Source organism: Cydia fagiglandana, chromosome Z (assembly GCF_963556715.1).
Source record: "Cydia fagiglandana chromosome Z, ilCydFagi1.1, whole genome shotgun sequence".
Taxonomy (NCBI): Eukaryota; Metazoa; Arthropoda; class Insecta; order Lepidoptera; family Tortricidae; genus Cydia; species Cydia fagiglandana.
In genome coordinates, this window is record NC_085959.1 from 5,008,212 (window position 1) to 5,028,056 (window position 19,845).

Genomic DNA, 19,845 nt, shown 5'->3' on the forward strand with positions numbered 1-19,845 from the left:
TGCGAATGGCTACGCCTAGCCCTACTATTTGACCTAAGTTGGGTTCTACTACGCGACCGACGCCTATTCCTACTACTGCGCGAGCGTCGCCTAACCCTACTTCGTGGAGGGCGTTCATCGGTGCTCCGCGAATTACTCCGGTCCAGAACGCGCGAGCCATTCCGCGGATCATGCCGGCGCCGTCCATCACTCGAGCTACGTCGCGAGTCTTCACTATACGCACCGGATCTACTACGCGAAACCCGCCTATTTCGAAGATGACGCCGTTTGCGAACGCGCGACCTACCTCGAGTGCCTGGTCGTTCTCGGCTACGTGATCGTGATCCACTACCCGTCATAATAAAGTTCACTAACAAAATGAATTCACAAGAAAGAATAAAACACAGTAAGCAACAATAAAGGAAAAAGCAATCGCTGACAAAGACACTAATGTGTAACGGTTTTCTTAATTTAAAATTGTAGTAACGGTTTTCTTAATTTAAAATTGTAGCACATACTTAAACACACTCATGTGGGCAAACTAGTTCTTTATCCCAATACTGATATAAGGATCTAGGTGATACTTGAATGAATAAAAATAAGTTTATAAAGAAAACCATTTAATTTAACATTCTTAATAATTATTTTTATAGAAATCACTACACACAAATACTCGAGGGCTACTTAACACCTACAACAATAACGATTGCTTATTCCTTCTTACTTAAAAATCACAATCAAAAGTATATGGCTCACGCGACCGTTGACTACAAGTAATTCTGGAGACGTCCGTCTGCCGCAAGCGCCCCGATGTCAATGCCGGACGATGGCTGTGCGCACCGCGTGCTCAACAATCCTATAGCTAGGTAGATAGGTACAGACTGGCGGTGACGTCAGGGGTGATGGCTAAAGGTGGTGGTAAACTGGTTGCGCTTATAATAGGGTTTTATAGACAGCTGGTAGCTACAGTTACCAAAAGCATATGAGTGGATAGAAGTTATGTTTAAACATAAGTTCTATTTAATAAATCGGATAAATTTTTAAAAGTAGGCGAGTTGACCGTGACGTTGCGATGTAATGTTTCATATAAATTCCATATAAGCAAATCGTTTCGACAGTTCTTAATAAGCAAGTGATTTGACTAGTAGGAAAATAAAGTATATATGTTGATGTTTGATGTATATAAAACATTAAATGCAATCGATTTGGCCGGTCGAAGTATTTTACAGATGACGCCAGCAAAGTTTTAACTGTCAATCCTAAGAAGATACGAATAGTGTCAAATTCCCCTTATGGTAACATTCCATTTCTAACCGCAGCTGCACCGGTACTGGACGCGTCGCTGTGTCGTTGGAAATGGAATGTTACCCTTAACCTAAATTCCCCAAAAATCCTATTAACCCAAATCTCATAGAAAAAAGAGATACCACGAATATTCGGCAACAATTCGGTATTCGGCCTTTTCGGCCACTTTGCCGAATATTTGGTGTTCGGCCGAATGTTGCCTATTATTCGGCCGAATACTGAATATCTGTTTCACATACCGAAAAAGAAAATTTACACAATAAGTAATAAGTTTTTGGCAAAAATTTCATTTTTGATACAAGATTTTATCGCTGACTGTACTTTTCTTACGATGGACAACTAATACTCATCGAGACAGTTCTAAAAACCCCTAACACAATTAGGTTGCGTTGTTTCATCACAGAGTTCCTATGGCCACCTCTTGTCTCCATCATCAGATCAGTTCGACAGTACCATATTATTGTATTGTCATCAGAACTACATAAAGCTGCCAATTTTCATGACGCTACGATCCTTGGAAGATGGTTAAATTAGTTACCTTAGATTCCATTACATAGTTACATACAGGTCGACCTAAGAAAAGCTTGTTAAAAATAACCAAAATCTAGATATACAGTGAAACCTGGATAAGTGAAATCTCAAGGGACGAGCAAATTTGTCTCACTTAAAGAGGTTTTCCACTTACACAGGCTCCCAGTTAGCCAGGCCAGGTACAAATAAATTTCTGTATCATTTACAGAGGGTTCCATTAATAGAAGTGAGAATAGAGTATATGTATTTCAGTTATAGAGGTGGTTAATAAGGTATTTAGTAATTATCTTTAAAAATAAATAAGGTAAAATAATCCTTGTCCCTAAATATATTTAAGTCTGTTTAAATATTTCTTTGAATTTATTTTGAATGATTCTGCAAAGGATAGATATTTCAAAATTAAATTAAATTTGATACGGACTTCATTGCGTATTAGAAATTTAATAAATGAAAATTTATTTTTTCGTGTTACTTATCAAAATTTCAGCTTTCGTTTCGATAGTTTTAACTACTTACATAAATTAACTAAATCGAACTTGAAGTTGTTTAGACACAATTAGGCAATTGCGGAATTTGTGGATAAACTAAGAGTTAGTAAGAATACGGAAATTGTTCAATGAAGTCCAAGTTAGAGAGGTCATAGATTGACGTTATCTCAGATACAGAAGTCAATTCCCTATAAAATTCTAAAAAACAATTAGGAAAATGTAATCTTATAAATATAGTCTCAGTAAAAGAGGTAAAATATACTCTCTGTCTCAATTATAGAGGTAAATGTGACTATAAAATCACAACAACGAATCCCAGTTATAGAGGTTCGTTTTTACTCAGTAACAGAGGTAATTCAGTGCTAAAGTGTCGGACCCGCACCATGAGTCCCAGCTATAGAGGTTTCTCACTTATCCAGGTCCCACTTAACCAGGTTTCACGGTATTTAATATTTAAAATGTATTCTTGGAAAGTTGTTAAATACGAAGACCCTTTTTTGAGCATTTGTTGATTACACAATATTTTATTTTTGTCACGGTCACGATTTGATTGACTCTAACTCAGTCTCTAACTACATTCATTAATTCTGTTCAACAAAAAACATATTTTAGGAAACGTTGTGCTTTGTTGGCGAAAAGTTTTCACTATAATATTCAGCGCTTCGTCCGAGAGAGGTGCCGAATATTTAGTATTCGGCCAACATCACTATTCGGGGCATTTCTAGAAAAAAGACTATAGATTGAGTAGCTATACTGGCGCCATTTATAAAAACCTTTGATAATTACCAACCACATCATATATTATCATTTATCATTTTAATAACAAAACTTTCGTAAGACGCAGACATATTAAAACGGGTCACTCACGTTTTTACGCGAACAGTGAGTGACCGAGTGAATTTTGAAATGCACTTATAAAGATTTATTTACAAACTTTTTTTGAAATGCTCTAAAACATTGACTGCTTGACAATCTTTGCCATCGACTAAAATTTAATCACATCATAAGTATCTAAATCTAAACTAATAATATCAAGGAAGTTTTTTGGCTGGCATTTTTTTTAAATACCCCTGAGTGTTGAGGGTTTTATATTCCGTTTTTTATGCTAATGTTAATACGGATAGGTGTAGTGGCCTCCACATTGGGGCCTGTTTACACATTGATTAGCGTTTATTGCGAGTTCATACATTTCAGACTACACGCAAGTTTGGGGTCATCCATTAATTACGTCACACCAATTTCTAGGTTTTTTAACCCTTCCCCCCCCCTTGTCACACTTGGTCACATTTGGCAAACCCCTCCCCCCCTAGTGTGACGTCACATTTTTTCTACGAAATCGCCAAATCGAATTAAGTAAGTACCTAAGTATTATTAATATTTTATCAAAATATTTTTGACGATATAAATATTAGTAATTTTATAACCCAAAACTGCTTAGGAAAGAAAATTAAACGATTAAAAACTATTTTCGTTTTAAAAACTTGTTATTTAAATGTACAGCGAACTAAATAATTTAAATAAATTTTCGGTTACTGATGAAGTGACGTCACAAAGTTTGTGTCTCCCCCCCTCCCCCATGTCACAATATGTCACATTTTCTTGACCCCCTCCCTCCCCCTAAACGTGTGACGTAATTAATGGATGACCCCTTTGTAGCAAACGAAGGGGCATACCCGTGATGTAGCGCGGTCGTCTACTTTCCTCCAGGGAGTGGTGCTCTCACACTGGCAGTTACTGCCTGGCAAAAAAGAGTAGAAATTAAAAAGTGGCAACGCTGTAGTGTGGTCCCTTTCAAATCAATTTATATAAGAGAAAGGGACTACACTACAGTGTTGCCACTTTTGAAGTGAAATTTTTTTTAGCTTCGCTGAGCACTTTTTGAGGTGGGGAAAAAATGATAAACTCGATTCAGCGTAACGCGTAACGTAACGCTGACGTCATGTGTCACGGACAATGTTATTCACCAAAGAACTTTAGTCATAACGTATCATAATCAGGTCAGTAATTTAAAACTGGAGTTTTATATTAAGCAATAAAGCTCAATGTTCTATTCTTATACGGACTGAAATACGAGGATTTCACAGTTACATTCTAACTTTATATCACTCAAATATAATTCAATAAAGCTACATCTTGATGTTATCGCTAATAAAAGTGAACTCTAGTACTGGTGAATCAAACTCAAAATATCATGACCAAATATATTTAGATGCAAGGTAACTTTACAATTTCTATTCGAATTTTAAACAATTAACACTATAAATTTAAGCTCACTGGCCAGCAATTTCGGAACTAAAGTTTTTCAATAGAAAGGAGGATGGGTCAATTATACATAGTGCTGCAGACATTTTGGATTAGTCATTGAGTTTTCACTTCTGTCGGCACTCCCGGAGTGCAACCCGTTGTTAGAGTTCCGTACCCAAAGGGTAAAACGGGACCCTATTAGTAAGACTTCGCTGTCCGTCCGTCCGTCCGTCCGTCCGTCTGTCACCAGGCTGTATCTCACGAACCGTGATAGCTAGACAGTTGAAATTTTCACAGATGATGTATTTCTGTTGCCGCTATAACAACAAATACTAAAAACAGAATAAAATAAAGATTTAAGTGGGGCTCCCATACAGCAAACGTGATTTTTGACCAAAGTTAAGCAACGTCGGGCGTGGTCAGTACTTGGATGGGTGACCGTTTTCTTTTTGCATTTTTTCCGTTTTTTTTTTGCTTTATGGTACGGAACTCTTCGTGCCCGAGTTCAACTCGCACTTGCCCAGTTTTTATTTAATTTCTACTCTTTTTTGCCAGGCTCTATACAACCTTGGGTATATAACAGTCAGTGTAGGACCATTCATTAGTGTCATTACTGTTAGTACATGTGTAGTGCATAATTATTTTCCTTCCCCTTCCAATTTTCACGGAAACGTACGAACGTGTTTTGCTATTTCAGACAGTAGGTATCCGTACAAAGTACTGGGGTTGACTGAAGTAGCATGACAAATACGAGCGTTTCCGAGAAATTAACATGGAATACAATTGTATTCCACATTGAGGCTAATTAGCCTCATGCATGAAGTTCATATTTGAACGATATATTTTTTATTCGGATGTTTGTTAGCCTTATATCACAGAATAAGTAATAGTATTATCATACAGAACGGACACGCACCGCCCCGCCCCGACTCGGATTACCTCGCCCCGCGACTGAGTTCTGACGGACTCCTGACATACTCTCAGTTCGGCTAGCAACGCCGCGGCGCGATGACGCAACATTCAAAATGCCGATGTATTTTGCGATGTCGGTTGTTTTTCAAATTCACGAAATAAAGAACATTTATTTTTATTATACATATATTAAAAAGTAGCGTTTTGTAATTATTTATATTTAGTCCACGCTAATTGTGTATCGACAATTCGACATGACATTTTTGGTAGGTAATTTATTGCCGCACCATACTTTACGTAATATTTTAAGGCCTTTACGGGTTACGGGTGAGTTCGCATATACGTTCAAATAATATTAGCTGTGACCTGTGAATAGAACAGTTTATTATAGCAAGGATCTAGGAGAAAATACCATCTTGTAAATTATGTTTGTTTCTTTAATTTTAGGAATAAAAATGTTTGATATTTACGTTACGAGTACAACGATAACGCTCCGTGAACTCAAAAACATGTAAATAGTAGCCCTAAGCGACTTACTCACACAATGACGCGTGTACAGACGTGCCGTTCACACATATACACGCAAACGAGTTTTGATGTATGGCGTGTCCGCCCTGTGCTTATATCGTGTTACAAATCCGTTATTAAATCATCATTTAAAATGCTTAAAATAATAAATAAAAACTGCATAAATTGGCCCGCGAAAAGGTAGTGAGCGAAAAGCAACGCCATTAGTTGAAAAGTCACGTGACGTCACTCGTTTGAACAAATTGTTAAAACCAACCAAGAGTGAAAGAGATGTGGCATTATGACCTGACTCGCCACTATTAAGTAGCAAACGTCAGTTGCGTTCACACCGAGTGACGTCATCAGTAAGGTTACCATCAGTTTGTCACTGACATAAACGCCGTCGAGAACGTAATTTACTTTCTATACATCCCGTTTGCACTAATATGGGAGTGCGAGCGAGATGTCTAGAAAGTAAATTACTTTCTCGACGGCGTTTATGTCAGTGACAAACTGATGGTAACCGTACAGGTCTGTCGAACTCGCGCCTAAAATTATGAGCGTTCCAACCGCTTAATCATTTTCAACATTTAAAATGTTCTTCAATAATATTATGGGAAGATTTATAAAAGTATTTTTATTTTTGCCGGTGTTCAAACGATATAAGTAAATAATGATTTAGAAAATTAAACAAAAGTCATGTATGAGGCTAATAGCCTTAGTGTAGGGAATGCAAATCGGTTATTTTTTGTATGGAAATAACCGCGGTTTCGGTTAGTAAAATAATCGATTATTTCCATACAAAAAATAACCTAAAATAACCGATTTGCATTCCCTAGTAGGGACATAAGGCCGATGTTAGTTGAGAGTTCAGTAATCGCATCGGACACAGCGAACGTGTTTCGCGGCAGGCCCTCTGGTTTAAAGCAACCGCTGTTCAGTCTTCGTCGTCGTAACTTTGCATTAGGTGTCGAGCCTGAAACAGGTGTAATTAATGGACAGTTAAAAACTAAACCTACTCAACATTGCCCACCGTGCCCGACATTGCCTGATTAAAAATAGTGATTCTCTTTTATGAAAAAAATATTATAATAATAGCCTATGACAGGCGCGCGTGGCTCACTCCGCGATTTCGTCGCTTTGCTACAGGTAGCTAAAAGTACATCCGTTCGGCCCCAATTTTGGGGTTTGCCATAAGCCGCGCGTGGCGCTGTCGCCACCTAGCGGCCATATTTAATGAATAAATAAATAAGAAAAAAAAAAATATCTGTGCTGATCGTGACAGACGCGTTTTGTTAGAGAGTGAGTCTTCTGTACCTAGTAGAAACCCCAAAATTGGGGTCGAACGGATGTACTTTTAGCTACCTGTAGCAAAGTGACGAAATCGCGGAGTGAGCCACGCCTGATACCGATCGAAAGGATTCATCATAAGGATTATTTATTGCTAAATAACATAGTGTCAGAAATAAAAGGAAGACCATGAATTTTAACATTTGATGTGAAATTTAGCGAAATAATCAAAAGAGTACGGCTTTGTAGTCAACAGAATGGGATTCCTTTTATTTTTGACACTGTGTTATGTCAAAAATAAAAGGAAGGCTATGAATTTTAACATTTTTAATTCAAAATTAATCAAAGGCTCTAAATGAGTCCAATTCTGTTGACTACAAAGCCGTACTCTTTTGATTATTTCGCTAAATTTCACATCAAATGTTAAAATTCATGGTCTTCCTTTTATTTCTGACACTATGTTATTTAGAAAAAAATAATCCTTATGATGAAGCCTTTCGACCGGTATGATAAAACTACAGGGTGATTTTTTTTCTCGTGTAGCGGGTTCGATTCCCGGTTCAACCATGTAATTATTGTCTTCTTTCAGCAAAATATCTTATTTACGATATTTAAGGTACTTTCCCTTGCTGTCACATAGTCTTGAGATGGGACATCCTGTATAGGCTGAATTTATATTTGTCCTTTCCACATGTAATTATTTGAAAATCTATGAATGCAATTTGAATTGATTTTTAAATTAAAATAATGTCTTCTTTCAGCAAAATATCATATCTACGATATTTAAAGTACTTTCCCTTGATGTCCCATAGTCTTGGGACAGCCTGTATACGCGCACTGCTGGGCACAGGCCTCCTCTTATGAGCGCAAGGGCTTGGGCTATAGTCCCCACGCTACACCTTTTGAATTTCTTCGCAGATATACATCTAGCAGGCAAATAGTAAAGAAAAAACCGGGCAAGTGCGAGTCGGACTCGCGCACGAAGGGTTCCGTACCATAATGCAAAATGAAAAACAAAAAAAAAAACACGGTCACCCATCCAAGTACTGACCACTCCCGACGTTGCTCAACTTTGGTCAAAAATCACGTTTGTTGTATGGGAGCCCCATTTAAATCTTAATTTTATTCTGTTTTTAGTATTTGTTGTTATAGCGGCAACAGAAATACATCATCTGTGAAAATTTCAACTGTCTAGCTATCACGGTTCGTGAGATACAGCCTGGTGACAGACGGACGGACGGACGGACGGACGGACAGCGAAGTCTTAGTAATAGGGTCCCGTTTTACCCTTTGGGTACGGAACCCTAAAAAAGTACAAGATGTTACCTCTTCAGAGTGGTTCTTGTAGGTCCGCTTTCGGCGCATCAGCGGCCTCAGACAAGCCAGGAACCCAGCGTAGCCGAGCAGTAAGGCTATTAGCCAGACCACCGTTATTACCACCACCTGGAATAACATGTCACTGAATAAGTAACAGGAGGTTGTCTGGAAGAGATTACTTTATAGCGATAACACCGCTTTTTTAACTCTACTTGAGTTGCTGTATTCTCTGTATAATTTTCTTGTATCGATGATCGATGTGTGCAATAATGATTTTGCATTGAATTTTAGTAATTTTACAGAACACCTGTGGTCTATCCCGCCCCGATTGTAATTATAGTTGCAAACGTAAACTGAGAGAATCATTCTGTCTTTGTCTTACGTTAGTACTAACACCTAAAAGAAAGGGATGAGTATAGTACTTTTCTCAAAAATGGACGGCAAAGTCGACTTTGCCGTCTAAAAAATAGGTCACGAAGCGCGTAGTTTATGGTCAGTCAAAAATTAAAAAGTTAAAAACATTGCAGTCTCGATTTTGGGACTGCAATGTTGCATACAAATTCCATTATTTGTCGAGTTTAAAACTTTTTAAAAGTTGAAATGACCATATCAAATGAAGGCACAGGCCCATTAAACAGCCAAACAGATGATTAGTACCGCGACTATTTAGCTGTCTCAAATAGGTTGGCGTATTTTCGGCAGAAAAATACACTTCTATTTTTTTATTAAAAAAATAAAAAGGCGGTCAGGGCTTTTTTCACTGAAAATATATACGTAAGAACGTTGGTTTTGTAAAATATTTATATGATATTTATATTTGTTGCACCATTTTTGAGAAAAGCACTATATATGACTCGGCTGGAAGGCTACTTGCTGGCTTCGGATTCAATTAAACGGACTCCCAAGGTCGTCCGTTTAAAACGAATCCTCAGCCTGCAAGTAGCTACTTCCGAGCCTCGACAATAATGTACTATTTTTGGTCTTATTTACTGACTAATTTATAAGTTGTGGTTACCTATAATTAGAAAACCGGGCAAGTGCGAGTCGGACTCGCGCACGAAGGGTTCCGTACCATAATGAAAAAAAAGGCAAAAAAAACGGTCACCCATCCAAGTACTGACCCCGCCCGACGTTGCTTAACTTTGGTCAAAAATCACGTTTGTTGTATGGGAGCCCCATTTAAATCTTTATTTTATTCTGTTTTTAGTATTTGTTGTTATAGCGGCAACAGAAATACATCATCTGTGAAAATTTCAACTGTCTAGCTATCACGGTTCGTGAGATACTGCCTGGTGACGGACGGACGGACGGACGGACAGCAGAGTCTTAGTAATAGGGTCCCGTTTTACCCTTTGGGTACGGAACCCTAATAAGCATCAGTCATGATTGTTATGTAGATTTAAGAGCATGTAAGATGTATTATCTGTTGGTAATCCTAAATAAATAAAATAAATTGGGTTCGCCAGACTATACCTTACCCTGTGAAGGCTAGCACAAGAAAATTACTAGTGTCCGACCGAAACATGTTTTTTTGCCGAAACCGAAACCGAAACCGAATGTTCGGCTTTGGCCCCAGTTTCGGCCGAAACCGAAACCGAAACCGAACCTTTTGTTGACTTGTGAAAACCGTTGAAAATATGTCACAAAACCGCTTTTTAGAGGAGAGGCCAATTCGTAGAAATTACCTTATTTACAATTTTCGTAGGACCGAAAAGGATTATACCGGGTTGGACTAAAGCAAAGGGGTTTCAGCACTTAGAAAAAAAATCATCAGAGTGATGTTATTATAATACCTATTTTTCATGATGTTATCCTAGAGAATACGCTAAAATAAGCATCAGCAAGCACCATTTTTTATTTTAGAGAAAAGTTATTCATACAATACATGCTTATTTTAGCGTATTCTCTACGATAACACAATAAAAAATAGATGTTATAATATAATGACACAACATTCATGGAAATTTGTACTGTTCTAGATTTTTCCCAACTTTCGGGTCAAATATCTTGGCCATTTTCGATTTTAGAGAAAAGTTTTTCCTACGAAACATGCTTATTTTAGCGTTTTGATTGATTTTTTTCTGTCTTTTACGATTCCTATATATTTTGCAGTTTTGCTCAAAAAATTCTGTTTTTTTGTGCACCCCGTTTGCTTTAGGCCGGCCCTAAAATACATACCAAGTGACTGTGAATATCCTCTATATAATGTTCAAAAATAATTAGCCAGAAATATTAAAAAATAAGAGAATTAGGTACTTGTTAGACTATGTTATTACATTTGTAATTTACTCACAAAACCCTTGCATTTGGTACCCCACATGGTATGTTTAAAAGAAAATAGTTTACAATTTTGTACTGCCGACTTTATAACGTTATAGAAACACATTCTACCACTTTATGAAGCGACAACATGCATTTTGATAATCAGTAGACCATGCTGATTCCAACAATACCACTTGTCGGTATAAACCTTTTTAGTCCTACGAAAGTTGCTATTCTTCAACTTGGCCACTCCACTAGTTATACACATTAAGACTGCGTCGCCCGTCCAGTGACGCCTTGATTAGGGGAATTGTATTTTATAATAAATCAATTAATTTATGTATGTATACATAAATCAGTATATTAATATTGTTGTCCTACTTGTTCCCCAACTTTAGATCTTTGTCACATGTTTAGTTTCATAGTACGAAGTACCATTTCGTAAGTTTCGGCCCGGCCGAAAGGTTCGGCCGTTTTTTGGCCGAAACCGAAACTACAGCCGAAACATGATTTTTTGGCCGAAACTGGCCGAAACCGAAACCGAAACCGAACCTTCGGTCGGACACTAAAAATTACAAAATCTGCGAAAATAATTCGTATAGTTTTGAAAATTGTTCAAGTTATACCTTGTGCCCAGATAAACATACTAAAAGTCCTTGAGGGTAGGGGGGGTGCTGAGGGTGTAGGGGGGGTTGAAGGTACCATTTATTCCGATTTTTATCTCGAATACCTGTACCTACAAATAGCATTATAATTACTTTTTGGACAAAAGTTTTAGCATAATATTTGATACAAATTTGGTTATGTTTATTTTTACTCTGCGATCAATACTTTAGGAGCTACAGGTTGTTAGTGTTAAGAGCCATTCAACGTGCACACTAGCGTCACAGCTAAAATAATCGTGGTTATTTAAATTTAACGAAAGATATTGAAAAAAGGCGGCCGCTACGTACTGTATTGTGTATTTAAGTACCTTTTGAATACATCAACTAGTTTTTGTGTTGCTGGTTTCGTCGATCTAGGAACTCAAAACAAAAACGGCCGTTTTAACTTTGGACACATAGTAACGTAGAGTAAAAAGAAACATAACCAAATTTGTAGCAAATTTTATGCTAAAACTTTTGTCTGAGGTAGGTAATTATAATGCTATTCGTACAGGTATTCGAGATATGAGCAAAAATATGAAAAAGGTACCTTCGACCTCGACGTCTTGGGGTTAAAAGAGTACATTGTGACGTCACATGTTTAATTTTTAACTTACTTTAATAACAGTGGTGTTTCTTGTCTCGTATTTGCACTCGCACCGCGGGCAGTACTCGGCCTCCCGGCCTTTCAAGTTGCCGAGCCGCGGCAGTACCACTTCGATGCAGTTGCTGCGAATAAAAAAAATCAGTATCACAAAAAAAAATTATCCAAATCTTTGTAGGTGTGTGCATTATTACTGTCAGAGATGTGACTTATTTGAAATACTTGTATTTAAAATGCAAATACAAAATGCAAAATACCTATTTTGTATTTTGTATTTAAATACCTTTTGAAGAAAACTATTTTGTATTTTATTTAAAATAGTTTTTGGGACCTATTTTCTATTTTCAAAATACAAAATACTTTATAGTAGGTAGGAGTTACAATCTCTTCTGATGTTACAATCCTGGCAACCCTCTCATCCTTTAACATGGAACTGTTGAATCTGTTTAGTAACGTCGCACGTGACCACAAGCGTAGCGAGTGGTTAAAAAAGTGGAATCTTGAGTGTTGCGAGGGTTTCAAGGCACGAGAGGAGAACAAACTTTTCTGCATTGGTGAAACACAAACGAGACGTTTTCATCACACTAACGAGAGGCATTATACTAGCTGTAAAACATTACAAATTAATGCTTTAAAAGTTGGCCGTTAAAAACCATCATCCATACCTACATCCTATTGGTTAATATGAGCAAACGACTAGAAATTTGCACTTTAGATAGAGGATTGATTTCAAAGAATAAAGAGAGTCTTTTCAACTCGGAAATTCCGAGTAATACTTTTTAATTAAGACTAGGTATTCATTACTCAGAGTACCTTTTATCGCAAAGTATTTGTATTTTTAAAAAGTATTTTGAAAATACCTATTTCGTATTTTGTATTTAAATACGAATTCAAAAACTAATTTGTATTTTGCATTTGAAATAGTATTATCAAGGAAGTATTTGTATTTTGTATTTAAATACTTTTTATAAAGTATTCTTCACATCTCTGATTACTGTAGGCACCCCGTGGTGTGTGTGTGTGTGTGTGTGTATGTGTATGTGTGTGTGTGTGTATGTGTGTGTGTGTGTGTATGTGTGTGTGCGTGTTTGTGTGTGTGTGTGTGTGTGTGTGTGTGTGTATGGGTGCGACATACCATTTGCTGGGCGGCACGTCAGCTATGTACAGCTTTCGTTGCGGACTCACAGTGCTGTTGAACACCATGGCGGGGCTCGGGCACACGCACTTACAACGCTTATCTTCGTACACTTGACCCTGGAAACAGGACATGAAAAACATTAGCAAAGAAAGAACCAACTTCCAAAACAGTACACCATCATAATAATATATTTGTGTAAAATCTTTCAAGTGCATCACACATTGCCCACTGTGAATGCCATTGGAACAATAGGGGATATTACCGCAATGTTCTGCCGCCAGAGTGCAGCACTACCGACTAGACATGTGCGCCGCGCCGCCGCGCCGCCGCCGCCGACGATTTTTCCACGCCGCCGCCGCCGATAAATTTGACCGGCGTATAATCGGCGTGGGAAAGTTTGATACCTATCGTGTCTTATTCCATGTTGCGTAGTGAGTAGATAGTGTCAGAGGTATAATTTAAAGATCCTTATGCTTTTTCGCTTATTATTTGCCAGTGAAGCAAATTAACATCATTTTTGCCTTTGCGGTCTGTGATAACGATTTAGCGTTAATTTAAACAAGATCTAGTTTCTGGATCTCAGGTTAATATTTGATATTTCATCGCACAGCTTTTTTGTAGAACGTATTTTGTTTTACACCAATAGTCTCTTTATTGTCGATTTAATCAGTGAACTAAAGTCAAGAAAATAGCATGTTCATATCATAGGACATAAACATGCTATCTTCTTCTTAGAATCTCCAGCAAGCTGTCACCACGATTATAATTGCGTATTTTATGATTTCTCGTATGATGCTGGTGACACGCATGAGGGTCATCATATGATAGATATGATTTGATTTATTTATCACATAATATACAATTTCATTTAAAAATACACACGATCAATTCTTAGTCATTTTATGGCGATTATCAGCTTCTTTTACTTAACAAAATACATTTCAATCAAAATTTTAAAAGTCAGGTTAAAGCTTCGTAATAAGCTATACCTAAACAAAACCTACTTATAGGAACTTAAATTACCAAGTATCATCACTAAGCTAGCAGTAAAGAAAACAAAGTAGACCTTAATATTCTAATTCCATAAAACGGGACACTTCAAAGACATTCTGTTGAACGAATCAACCTGCCACAGACGTTTACTTTCGAAAACGATGACATCTTTATCCTAACATACATTTCTGTTAAACGTCAGTTCATATAAATGTAAAGTATTCATTTATTATTTCGTAACAAATCCTAGGTGAGGCGACATCGGCTGGGAAAAGTCAATATAGAATTAAGGCAACTTAAATAATTATTTTTTGTTTTATTTGTATTTCGCTTGCTAAGCAAGTAAAAATACTGCCTAAAATGTAGCGTTTTAAAGTACCTATCCTTTTTATTTTAATATTTAGACATACCGTTGGTAACCGTTAGATTGGTAGGTATTGGTAATAAATGGTTGCCAAGTGACATGCCGGGGTATAATTTTCGGCAACAATTTAGAAAACACATATAATATGCTTTGGATAGCCTAGTAAATACTCAGAAGGCTTTAATGTAGAGTTTCTACAGCCACGTTCTCATGAATTATCAAAAATTATGCCACGCCGATTTCACGCCGATCACGCCGCCGCCGCCGGTCAAAAAATCATCGGACGCCGCCGCCGATGATTTTGCCATCGGCGCACATCTCTACTACCGACTCAGTAAATTCATAGACTAACTTATACATACTGTGCCTTAGGGCCCCCCCACATCTGGCGTCTTTCGAGCGTCGGCGTCTACAATTCTATGGCCGCTGCTCGACGCAACGTCGACGCAGCGTCGTCGACGCAACTGCGCAGCGACGTCATTTTCCATAGCGCTGACCAGACGCCGATAGACCCCGACGCTCGAAAGACGTTAGATGTGGGGGGGGCCCTTAAACTGTTTTTTGACAAGTTTTCACAGAAAAGTAAATATGACATTAATGCATCAAGGCGGTTTGTTAACAAGGGCCTACTGGTAAACGCGAAAATCGAAATTTAGTTATCTGCCTCTTTATCGCTCGAATATGAAAGAGTGATAGTTAGAGAGATTAGATAACAAAATTTCGATTTTCTTGTTTCACGGTAGGCCATGTGATTGACGTGACGTGGGATGTGTTAATGTGGTTTGTTTACTGTATGTGCCACAAAGGTGCCACCTACGCAGAGCTTTGCCTAAAGCCCCATTTAGACGGTTCAAGACCTTGCATGCAATATTCGATACATTGCTAACTACAGAGAACAATGAATTCAGTCGATCGACCAAATACCGCAATGTAACGAAAATTGCATGCAAGTTCTTGAACCGTCTAAATGGGGCTTAACATTCCCTATTCAATCGCGTGTTTTAACTGTGTTAAACGTTGCCCATTCGCGCCGGTACGGCAGCTGCCGCTCCGTTGGCGGCATGGTATAATACGAGTAATATGTATACTCCGCCTGGTACTCTCTTCCGAGACTCGTAACTGACACAAGCCTACGTCATCATGCTGTTCACAGGGTTCAGATGACGTCGGCTTGTGTCAGTCACGTGGTTCGCGAGTCTCGGAAGAGAGTACTAGGCGGAGTATTATTATCATACCATGGTTGGTGGTTTATTGAATAGCAAGTACCCACTCATGTGAAAAAAAAAACTATCACTTCTGCTTGAAACTTTATCAAATTATATGTTTATATGCTCTCGATTGTACATACATAAATATTGCTGGCTGTATTGCAGTGGAAAAACTGTCAGCTGGTACGCTGAACGCCGTAACGCTGAAGCCATACTGCTGCCATGGTTCCTTACTTCCAGTGAGAACACGCCCTAATACCATTGTTAAAATAATGAGGTTAAGGAAAATTTATATAAGGAAAAAATAATTAATAAACAACTTCTAATTTAGTACTGACTGACTGTTATAACCTTTTGATTCATAAGTTTAATACAAATAATGTGTAGGTACATTATAGTAGTTTTGATTATAAGAGACATGTTATAATTAATGTTCATGGGCTTCATGGCACAAATATGATATCATATAAACCGTAATAAAATGTCATTATACTAAGGGCAAAATATTATCGAAAGTAATTTAATTTGTTCTTAGAGGATGATATCATATCTTAGTAGGTTTTGAATCTCAGTTTTGTACAGGTAAGTACACTGATACTGAAAAGTCAAAAGTAGCCATTAAATACAATTAAAAAATATTTAAACCACATACGAGCCCCGATGCATATGTTTTCGTCAGGTGACCCCATTTTTTTAGTTTCTCGCGTTTGTTCAAAAATAATGTTTTTGTTTAAAAATTACTAATATTTAATGCTTATACTAATGTGATTTAATTTTATATGGTAATACTCTGCAATAACTAAATCCAAATACAAGAAATACCGTTTGTACTGAAAGAAAAAAAATAATGAATTTTTATTTTCTTTTTGATGGGTACGATTATAACATATGTGAAAAGGGCTATTACCAGGGAAAGCAATAGGGCTCTGCCAATGTACTGACAATTTTGTTTCGAGCCCATGCATGCAGCAGTGCTGTAAGAGAGGACAATATGATTTGGACAACGTTTTTGAAAAGTCCTTTTTTTCAGCAATTAAAATCTCATGCAAATTTATTATACAATCAAAATAAACTACATTAAACATTGATATTATGGTTCCCATTACTGGGTCATTATATGTTCATGTGTAAAATTTATTAAAATAAACAAAATTGTTGCGCGGAACTAGAGGAAACCATTTGCATCGGGGCTAGTATTTGTACTCTTTCTTACATATATTTATACTTGCATGTGTGAGAAGTAACATGCTTTGTTTTGACACCCAGTCCCTAGGTATGGGATGAGGTAAATCAATATTTCCACTGATTCCCATAGTCTAATAAAACATGGTCTTCTCTTCCCAGAGTGACACAAGCCTACGTCACAATAACATGGCCGCTATATATAGCACTATCGCATACTATCATATAGCGCTGTCGCATGATGACGTAGGCTTGTGTCAGTCAGGTGACCTAGAAAAGACGGGAAGAGAGTACCAGGCGGAGTATATTATTATACAGTGTAAGTGTTATTTACACATCATCATTTCATACAAGTTTGACGTTTAAAATAACACTTGCACTGCGTGGGCTATCAAAATCGCTGCAGACTTTTCTTGGTATAGTTGCACCAATTGGGGAAAAAAAAATCATTGACAGTAACATTTTTAATCTAAACAAGCGCGTGCAAATTAGACAGTATAATCAAAGTCTCCTAAAACAAAATTAAAAAAATGATATTTAAAAAAAATATATATGACTTGACATGTCATTATTTGCATGTGATTGAATGTTGTTAAAAGGCAATATTCATAACTCATAACATAACATTATGTACTTACCAAAGTTCCTAAAATAAGAGACAAAAAAATCACTGCATACGTTATCATTTTGAAAGATCAAAAAGTTTATATAAAGTTGTAAACTTTAAGCAATAAACAGTTGTTTTTCAAAACGGCCCAAGTTGAGTCCAGTCATACCAAAATACACTGTATTTACTCATGAGCCAAAATTAAATGTAAGGATATATATCTTTATACGTTCGCTCCGTATAAGGGCTGGTTTTTCGATTACATTTTTATGCAATACCGCACACAACACAGCCAACCATCACAGCCATAAGCCAAAGCCAACAGGTACAAGCTGTCAAAATAACATGACACTGACAGTGACATGACAGTAGCCAGCGACTGCGTTCAGTATTTTATATTTATACTGAGGATGAATATTGTTGAGTATGTACTGTGGCCCATTTTATAAAGCTACAAGTTACAATTTACAAGCGGAAGTCTCTTTCTAACCCTATGTGTTAGAACGAGACTTCCACTTGTAAATTGTAACTTGTAGCTTTATAAAATAGGCCACTGGTCACAAAATAAATATTATAAGTACATACATTAAGAGTAGTAAGACGTGTCCAGATTAGTCCATTTTTCGCCAATCTGATTCAAATTCCCGATCGAATCAGGAGGTGCGCACGCTAATACCAATTTGGCTTGCCGAATTCAACCAGGCCAGTATTTTCGTTCTATATTTTTTCAATTTAGAGGGCTCTAATATCATCAGCATAAATCTAAAATTGGAGATTGACGCCAATTACATTTCTGATCAAATCGACTGATTTGATCAATCCCGTATGGATACCACTGTATATAGGACCACTAAGGAAGTGCACAAGTGCCCTATGATAAACATTAAACACACATAACTTAGATATCCGTCTTGTATGACACAAAATATTGATATTATAATAGTCATTCGTAAAGTTCAGAAATTACTTAAAGTAGTAGGTTCAATTTTATTGTTTGTGATTAGTAAAACATAAACTTAACTTAAAAAACCGTTAAATAAAATGAATAAGAATTAAAAACAAAATGATGAACGCATTAGTAATTAATACTCAACATATGACATTATGGTTGACTTTATCTGTGGTTTTGATTGTCATAAATCCGTAATCTGTGGTACTAAAGGGCTGCTGACGGATGATGTTTTGAAGTGGGTAGAAGCCAAATGTGTTATTTTTGTGATGAGTGTTCGTGTCATTTTTAAGGTAAATTCGATTTATTTCCACTCCAAACTACCCTTTGTAAATACACATTTAGTTTATGCTCGAATTGCGGCCGATGACGATGTATTTGGCCAGCGCGCCGATGGCCTGCCTAGGTGGCATTTTTGATGTCAGAAATTTTGGAATATTCTGGGTTTTGATCATATCACTATTATGTTAGCATATTTGGCGTGTAGATTGCGATGCAAAGTGCAAACATTGTAGATTTATATGCTGTTTAAATGGATGATTGGACGTTTTGCGTGGTTACGGCGATACGGCGATGGCAGTCGAGTGTTGTGATGATGATAAATTGTATCCCTGTGCCGTGGGAACATACAGCTGCTAGCACAGATGTCAGAGGTTACTTTGTACGTACATTTCTTTATCCAATTATATGGAGGACCTTGAGTTAGTCACTGGCTAATATTTAGTGTGAATACGTACATATTTGTTATGTATATCTGCTTGGCGATGGTCGGCTCTTGCGTGTCATTTTAAAACAATAACATTGCCTGAACCCTTTTGACATAACATCCCTAAAACAGCTGTGCTCTTTGATTGGTTTAACTACACATATTTTTTTATAATATCAATTATGAAAATGTGCTTGTAGAAAAGAAATAAAAAACCTGGCAAATTAAACATTGCACCATTCTTAAATACTATTGAGATTCAAATATACCTTATAGGATTATTAGATAGCACTTATGACTAAAATAAATGTATGTGTTATAAATGAGGGTTTGCATTAGAAAATAGTGAAATATCATTACCTATGGCATGTACATGCACAATATAGAAAAGGATAATGTAACACAGTTCAACCTAGTCCCACAGTGATCCCAGTAAGGCATGTGTTGTGGACGATACATATAAATATATTTATACCTAACATATAATGATTTTTTTTACAGGCTAATCCAAAAATACGTTGACAATGTTTTACCTAATTATTTTATTTAAGTACTTACGTAACTAGTACAAAATAAGTTAAAAATTAAAACTACACTTTTTAAGCAACAAAAAAT

At 36.9% G+C, this 19,845-nt stretch overlaps 1 protein-coding gene across 1 annotated transcript; it reads right to left on the reverse strand.

The window, feature by feature from the left end:
* Positions 1-6,474: 6,474 nt before the first annotated feature.
* On the reverse strand, positions 6,475-17,876 carry LOC134678761 (transmembrane protein 9B-like). The gene is made up of 5 exons (XM_063537459.1): positions 17,607-17,876; positions 13,219-13,337; positions 12,097-12,208; positions 8,583-8,699; positions 6,475-6,942 (listed from the first exon to the last, which is right to left on the reverse strand). The coding sequence occupies exons 1-5, from the start codon at positions 17,652-17,654 to the stop codon at positions 6,904-6,906; spliced, it is 435 nt and encodes a 144-aa protein (XP_063393529.1). The 5' UTR covers positions 17,655-17,876; the 3' UTR covers positions 6,475-6,903.
* Positions 17,877-19,845: the final 1,969 nt, after the last annotated feature.

Coding starts and splice junctions, on each gene's coding strand:
- LOC134678761 (XM_063537459.1), bottom strand. CDS start 17,654: ATGATAACGTATGCAGTGATTTTTTTGTCTCTTATTTTAGGAACTTTG. Junction 12,209..13,218: donor GACGTGCCGCCCAGCAAATG/GTATGTCGCACC, acceptor TTTTATTCGCAG/CAACTGCATCGAAGTGGTAC. Junction 8,700..12,096: donor GAAACACCACTGTTATTAAA/GTAAGTTAAAAA, acceptor ATGTTATTCCAG/GTGGTGGTAATAACGGTGGT.